This window comes from Pygoscelis adeliae, unplaced genomic scaffold, assembly GCF_000699105.1.
Source record: "Pygoscelis adeliae isolate BGI_AS28 unplaced genomic scaffold, ASM69910v1 Scaffold93, whole genome shotgun sequence".
NCBI classification, from domain to species: domain Eukaryota; kingdom Metazoa; phylum Chordata; class Aves; order Sphenisciformes; family Spheniscidae; genus Pygoscelis; species Pygoscelis adeliae.
In genome coordinates, this window is record NW_008824469.1 from 512,479 (window position 1) to 520,601 (window position 8,123).

General features: G+C 45.0%; 1 protein-coding gene across 1 annotated transcript in view; it reads left to right on the forward strand.

Annotated features, from left to right (window-relative positions):
* Positions 1-8,123, forward strand: part of PITPNM2 (phosphatidylinositol transfer protein, membrane-associated 2) — a 70,351-nt gene that overhangs the window by 50,389 nt on the left and 11,839 nt on the right. Inside the window, exons 15-16 of the mRNA XM_009321176.1 lie at positions 1,649-1,798; positions 6,931-7,095. Of these exons, the coding sequence (XP_009319451.1) occupies positions 1,649-1,798; positions 6,931-7,095 (315 nt within the window). The remainder of the gene's footprint in view (positions 1-1,648; positions 1,799-6,930; positions 7,096-8,123) is intronic.

The following is an 8,123-nucleotide window of genomic DNA, read 5'->3' on the forward strand; positions in this document are numbered from 1 at the left end:
TCAAAGCCACCAGCTAGAAAGATTGGGATTTGGTTGTCAGTTTTTTCCCAAAGCTCTGGTAGCTTTCTGTTTGTTTAATATTTGAATCATGCAGGACTAAATGAAAAGGAATATGTATCTAGAGCTGAATAATTCTGGTGATAGTCTGCATCACTTTTAAATTGAAAATGCAAAGCAGTGGTATCCTATATATCCTATATAAAGATTGTATTGTAATTGCTGAATCTGGAGGTCTTATTTGTTAAATGGGTATAAACTATAAACCATGTTTAATAAAGTGAATAAAATACTTTCTGCAGGCCCCACTCACTTGTCAAATTTAGCAAAGAACTTGCTGCAACACTTTTTAAAAATGTATCCACCCACAATTACATTTGTACCCAGTCCCATTACAACAGCTCGGGGAATCTATAGCAACTTGAAAAGCAATTTGATTTTTGGGTGTATTCTAGGTATCAGCTGCAAGTGGCTTCTTAAAAAAAAAAAAATCCTAAACATCTTACCTTCTTCCTCTTAAATGCATTTCAAATTCCCTGTTCTCACTGAAGCCAGAGGTAAAAGCCCCGTTGACATTGAGCAACTTGCGTTCTGGTTATCGTTCTGTACAACAGCAGGGATCTTTTTAGTTTGCTGTGCCTCCCTAGACCTTTGGGTGGCTGTGTTTTTAGAGAGACACTTGCTATGTAGTGGAGAGGAGTTAAACAGCAATTAGCTCAACTATGAGAAGGGTAGAGTGGTTTCAAAACCCCCTCCAGGTTTGAGCCTTGTTATTTTAAGAGATGTTGCTCTGCTGTGATGAATAAAACTGACAAAAAAGCAGCTTTAAATTATCTTCTTGTGTAAGACAAAACCTTTTCATTTGCTTATCATAAAGTAACAGGCTATTCCTTTCCATTGGAGTCAAAATTTCGGTGTTGTGATTTATACATTACCGAGGAGGACTGTTCTAACCATGATTCGCAAAGCTGCTACTGAAGTTAGTGTTCACTGTAGGGCGCTCCAGAAAAGTTAATTGCTGCTATAATTAAGCTATATGATTTGGTGATCACGTAAAATTCAGGTGCTCAATTATAATTAGTTACGTACAAAACCTTCTGTAACACCGCTTGTGCATATTTCCTTGTGCAGACAGCTAGCTTATTTAAAGTCCACAATTCAGAAAGCCTCTTAGACTTTCTTCATTTTCCCATCTGTACTATATGTTGGGTCCCTGTTTCATTACAACCAACTTGCAGAGTGAAATCAAATTCACATCCTTGCTTACTCCTGTGCTTTGCACTGTGTAGGCTGAGTCTGATTCAAGTAAATCTCCCCTTAGAGCATACTTTTTTTTCCACATAGTAAAAAGATTTCTCTGTGTTTGCTGGGTATTTATGGATTTGGCTCATTGGAGAAGCTGGTTAAGAGGACTCCCTTTTCTTTTGTCGTTGAAATGCCATTGTTGTGCTCTCCTCTGCTACCAGTTAATCTCTCTGATGTGAGTCTATTTGGAAAGTCACCCATGTTTTGTTTCTTTTACTCTATTTGAAGGTTGTCCTTTCATTGAAGACTCAGTTGTAACTGTTTGTATGTTAACACTTTTGTGGCCGCATGTCTGTTGTTCTTTGTCCTTCTTGTTTTGTTTTTTCTTTTTCCCATCTGCTTCTAGTTGAGACAATCCAGAACAATCCCATCCTCCTCATGGAAAGTAACCCTCTGGGTGCTCTCCAGCACCAGGACAGCTTCATGGAAACAAGTATCCCCGTTCCCGTACTGAATTGGCAAGATGTTTCCAATAAAAGTGCTGGTTTTGCTGAGTGTGTGTAATCTACACTTTCGTATTGTCTATGGTGTTGGGTACTTGGGATGCTTTTTGGAGATCATCCTGTTGCCTCCTGGAGTTGAAATCTTCATGCTGTGTCTCAGGCTGTGCCACATGAAATAACCACTTGGGATCATGCTTGGGTATACCCGCTCTGGGAGACCCACCGTGCAAAGAACGAGTTGGGATTACAAACTCTGTCCCATTCCGGTGTTGATGCTGGAAGGGGAGACTGCTGCCATGTACTTAACTTTTTTCCATCTGTGTTGGCTGTGCTGCTGGAAAGAGGCTTTGGCACAGCAAGACAGAGTCCCTGGGTGGCCCTGCTGGTGCGGTATACACCGCGCGCAGGATCCCCCGGGAATGGGTTGGTTGTCTGCAGTGTGCGTCTCCCCAGAAGTCAGCCACGCTTCACCGTGGCCAGCCGTCTAATTAATGTCTGTGTCAGAACAGATTTTGTCCGTTTGGGTATTTCGTGTTTGGACACTCCTTGTGGCTCTGCTGAATACAGTCACTGAGGCTTTCAGACCCCAAGGTGGCTATACGTGTTGGCTTTTTAAAATTGATTTCTCGACTTCTGCCTTAAAAGCAAAGCATTTGTTTTGCTTTATTTTATATCATAAATGCTGCATGGCCTCATTTATTCTGGTTGTAACTGGTGCTACATCTGCGATTTTAATGAGACTTGGCTTTGTTTTGGTTTTTTCTTCCCCGTGTGTCTTACTTGCCCATTCTCACCCCTTTTTCAGTGTTTTGCATTAAGTGCTTGGTTCTGCTGCCGTGTTGTCTTTAACAAGCTGACACTTGCTGTTTATGAGTAGTCCAGTACATCATGTGGTCATACAGGATGGCAACGTTGCTGACTATTCCAGATAGTCTCTCCCTTTGTCTGTTGAAGATGTAGATGATTTTTAGGTATGCAGTTGCCATGTTGCCTGTGCTGTGGCGTTCTGTAACAAAGCAGAGGGAAAGGATCTGGTACTATTAATTAATCACTTTGGAGGTCACTGATGAAATGCCATTTAGCTGTCATCTGATATTTCCTGCTGTCAGGACAGAGCTCTCAGAAGCTTCTCTGCTCGTAAAGAGTGTGTGTCAAGAGCACAGTGTGGCCAAGCAGTGCTTGGCTTGACTGTAGCAAGTGCTGAATCCCAGTTCAGCCACTGGACCGTGGGAAATTTCCAGAATCATAAAAACTTGTGGACAACAGAAATCTATGTTGCTCTTGATCTCAGGGTAGCAACTGCAGAGTGCCCAGCGCTGACCAGTGACTCCAGTGCAAGCAGGGTCTGGCCTGTGCTGAGCAGCTGGCTGGCTTTTCTATTTTTTTATTTTTTATTTTTATTGAACTTTACATATTTTTTTCATTGCTTTCAGTATTTACCACTTCGGTACCACAGCTCGGCGTGCAAATAGCACATATTGAAATCTGCCATTCAGATACCCCAAGGATTTAATGCAGTGCCAGCAGTACATTAGGAGGATGGCCCAGTGCCGTTCACTTAGTGGGAAACAATTAGTAAGAACATTGGCAAACGAGTCCATGAATGAAAAGGCACAGCACTGAAATGAGTACTAAAGATCCATAGGTAAGCAAAAAAAAAAAAGTGATTTTGCTTCTTACGTCACCTCTTCTGGAAGTGCAGTTAAATCTCAGTTCATTGCGCCGGCCCAACACGTACATGCTGCAGTTCGAGCAGCGGCAGGTCCTTTGCTGGGAGAGAGGTTGCTCAGGGCACCAGGTCGAGCCAGGTCTCCTCTTCCTGAAGCTTCCTTGTTCTGATAAAGTCTGCCCTCGGACACGGCGCAAAGTACGGTTCAGCCAGTGCAGTAAACCTCAGAGTGGCACCTCTGTCCTTATCTAGCAACCCAAATGAACAGCTAATCCTGATGAAAGTCTTGCTACTGCTGGTCCTGGTCCAGCCAACCGACTTCACCCTGGGCTGGAAGCACTTGCCTGAGAAACCTCCCCGTGATTGCCAGGACCTGAGCTGTGGCTGGGGATGCCACCTCTGCGATGCAGAAGACGTGGCCCTTAAGGAGCAGGAGCGGTTGCAGGTGCTGGGGTCAGCCTGTGCTGGCGTGGCAGCATCTGCGAGGTCCCACCCTGCTCACTGCACTCCCCAAGAAAGCCCCCTTGGTTTCAAAATTGCAAGAGCGGCGCTGCGCAAGGGATTTGGTGCAAAGAATACATGGAGTTTAGGAAATATGTTGTTAGGGGTTTTTTTCTGCAGGTCAGGTCCCAGGGTTTTATCTGGAAGTCGCTGTCACTGCAGCTTTGGGGTGGAGGAAGCTTGGCTGAAGGGGCAGTGATGCATAAAACAGGTTTTCTGTCTATGCTTCCTGCCCTGCCTTTTCCTGGCTCTTGTTTTTCTTAGAAACTGTCCTTTTTCAGGGTGTGTAGCTTGGGAAAAGGAAGAAACACGAGAGCCACCCGAGTGGGCTGGAGCATGGGAGCGGGCGCTGCTGTCGGGTGGCACTTTATCCCCTGCAGAGCAGACTCCTGCCATCAACGTGGGCGACACTAAGCTGAACAGTTCAGTAACGCTAAAACAGTTTAGGCTTTCATAGGAGTGAAAATTACTCCTGTGGCAACACTAGCTACGATGGTGATGGGCTGTTGAAGTTGGGTTTTGCTTCAAATTCATTGTATTCAAAAATCCCCAGTCAGGCCCAGGAAAGCAAGATTGGCTAAAAAGAGCAAGCCCAAAATACAGCTGTTTCTTCCTTTATTCACCTTCCACTTTCTGGGCCCTCGAAAAAGGAGATAAAATTCAGGCAGAGCTAAGTGAAGACACGCTAATGCAGCCGGAGCCATGATCAACTCAGGCAGCACCACATTTGGCCCAGCCTTTTCTCCTGTGTGGCATTGCTGTAATGCTCTTTAGCATGTCTTCCAGCTGCTTCCTAATTCAAGCCACTGATGTTTTATATTTAAGGGAGAGGAAGAAGTCCAGGCTTTGCTGGTAGGTGTTGGTTAAACCTGAACCTGGCATTTTTCCTAGTGTAGACAAAGCCAAACCTCTCGTTGCATCTGACCAAGTTCAGGGAAGCTGATGGTCATCATCTGTGTTACAGCTGTGTTGGGGCACTCATTTGATGTAACACAAGGGCATGGTTGCAGAAGGATCTCACAGTCTGTATAAGCAAGGGAAAGGAGAGGAAGGGGTAACCAGGGAAGAGATGAGAGGGTTGTCCCAGGTCACGCAGCGATGGGAATGAGACCCTTTGCCCCCGAGACCTTTGTGGGGTTGAACGCAGCTCCTGGCATGGCTCATGTTCTCAGAGTACAGCCTCTGTTTGAATTGTCTCTTGCTTGCGCTGGTGCTTTCTGCAGTAAAAAAGCCATGCTGGCCCAGTGGGGTTGGCTGGGTTGCAGATACAGCTCAAGGCAAGGCGAAGAGGGGAGGAAAGTGCTGAGAAAGTGATGCTGGTAATGGCCTTTCAGGCACAACGTGGGCAGTGTGTGCAGCTCATCATCAGGTCAGGCTCCCACCGGGGCTCCGATCTTGGAGTCCACGGAGCTTTTACACAGAGCAGCTTGTGGCCTGATTTTCCCTGCAGAGAACAGAACTCTTTTACCAACACTTAGCTACACATTTTCTGCTTCATACGTTCCCTTTCCCTCCACTGCAGCAGGATTTGTGCGGGCACAGACACTGCTGCTGCAAATTGAGAGATCGGAGGAAGCAAATCAGTAGCCCCAAGCAAAAAAGATCAATATTAAAATAAACCAGTTGCCAAAACAACGCCCTGTGTCAGCCGCATACTGGGATGAAATCCAAGGATATCTAAACTGGCTGAAATAGGCAGAGGATGTTGGTGTGTGGGAGTAATGTACTTGCGTTCCCCGTGGCCTCTACTGCCTGGCTGGGCGCAAACCTGTGCCCTGTCTGATACCTGGGAATAAAGTTCAGATGCTGCTGCTCAGGTACAGCAGAGACGGGCAGTGTTAAAATGATAGTAAATATCTTTGCTTTTGCATGTTAGTGTCACACCGGTGCTGCCTGCTGTGAAGTACTTGGCATTGGCATTACAAACCCTCTGCAGTGCAGGATCTTGGGATATCCCACAGACACTTAATTCGGCCTCCTAGCATCCACAGAGGGGAGAAAACTGAAATGCAGAGATTTTATTGTGACTTTCAGCATCTCTCGGTTTACCAGTCCTGAACGTATCATAGAACCATGGAATCGTTTAGATTGGAAATAGACCTTTAAGATCATCGAGTCCAACTGTTAGCCTAGCACTGCCAAGTCCACCACTAAACCATGTCCCTAAGCACCACATCTACATATTAGGTCCATTTCCCTCCAATACACGTATAAGGTCCATGCGAGCATGACTTTGAATCCTCCTTTTCTGTATTTATGTACTAAAGGGTTAGGCCACACTTGGTAAACCTCAGGTTGGGATCTAAAAATCCAGACTTGCACGTTGTGCGAAAGAAGCTCTGTTTTCACAGAGACTGAGCGCTCCCCGATCCACCAACACCGATTGGAGATGTAAGTGCTCAGCACCAGACTCCTTTCTTTCAATAGCCCTTACTTTAGTTTAACAAGTGTTGGCTGTATCCATTAGCAATAAAATACAAGTTCAAATTTAGTCCCTGCCAGGCATGAAAATGTTTTCTTGATTTTTTTTTAATTTTTTTTTCTTTTTTCATTAATGCTTCTATCTTGGAGGTGTTCATTTAAGTCTAAATGTTTCAAGAAAACAAATATCCCCTTTCTAAGGTTGTTTTTTGTTGTTCTCCTTACCATGGTTATTTTGTCTTGATGTGAATATATGAAGTTGTGTATATTCACATCTGTATGTATGACACATGCTTCTGTTATTGCTGCTTGAATAAGTCTGCCTGGATTTTTCTGTGGGGTTTTTGATTTGTTTTTTGAGCTACTTATTTTGCTTCTCTCAATCAAAGGCTGCTCCTCCAGCCACGTGTCTCTTTGCCTGCTGTGGTGTTTGCTTTCTTTTCAAACCAGAGCTCCGATGAAATGGTTTTTTTTTCATTCCAATCAGTTCTGAAAGGTTTTTGCAGCCTTGTTTGCCTTCCTCCCCTTGAGTTCATCTTGCCCAGCCTCTGTCTGTTGGTCTAATATTTTGATTTCCCTGTTTCAACTTTGTAGCAGATGTTGTTCAGTCTCATGGTGCCGTCTTCATGGAAAGCGCATCCCTGTCCACCCCCATTTCAGCCCCTCAGTTCAGGGGCTTCCGGAGAGCCAGTGAGATCAGCATTGCCAGCCAGGTCTCAGGAATGGCAGACAGTTACACTGCTTCCAACATAGCCAACAGTAAGTGTTTCACCCCCTCCCAGACTACCGCTCGCTGCCGCACCGCTCTCTCAGCACCACGCATCGCGCCAGAGCCACGCAGCTTGCTTCTGTCTGTCTGGGGTTATGCTTTCCGTTTATAACCAAAAAAAATTTGAATTATTCCGCCTTCACCTGGTTTTGTTGTAGTCAGTGCCGCGTGTTACCGTATCCCCTGGAGGAACAGATTATATATTTGATTATAATACAGGGGCCACCGCTATGTTATGCATGTTGGACTGTGTTGGTGATAAATTGTTAAAAAAAAAAAAATTGATAACTCTGAGTACCATTTGGCTGCTGTGTGTGGTGAGGGTTAATCCAAAGGCATGTTTCTGTGCTGCCGTTGATAAGTCGTGCCGAACTGGTAGGGATCAGCACTGCCAGATTGATAATGCAAGATGTGGCGTGTGGCTTGATGCAGATCACTTAAATGTGGTCCACAAAAATGAGGATGAATAAGCTCCTCTCTAATGCTGAAAGGGAAGAACAGGTTTGGCTTATTTATTACTTTGCATTAGAAATTCAGCTCTTCCGTAGCCCACAGGGCAGCTCAGAAAGTCAGCCAGTTATGACCCGTATCCCAGAGCCAAATGAGGAATAAAAGGGATTTTTTGTTATTTTTCCCAAGACCTGTATAACTTCCCAGCTCACACAGTGGAGACCAACAGCCTTTGTTAACGGTTCAGCCCCTTCTTCATTTCAGCTGAGGTGTGAGATTAACAGTCCGTGTCCTCAGGGACCTCTGATAACTCAGACAGAAAAAGGCTGGAAACCAAACAAATTAAAAACCCCCAAAAAACCTTCAGCCCAAATTTTTGTCCCAGAAGGTGGTAAAAAGTTAGATACACTCCATTTCTGGCACGTTAGACTACAGGGCTGTGAAGAACTCACCACATAATTAACTGCTGAAGTTAATAATGCTCCCTGAGGCAAGTGTTAGCTGCTGAAGGTCTGTGGGCGCTTGTCAGGGGCTGCCGTAACTTCTTGCCCTGTTTGAGGCAACGCTT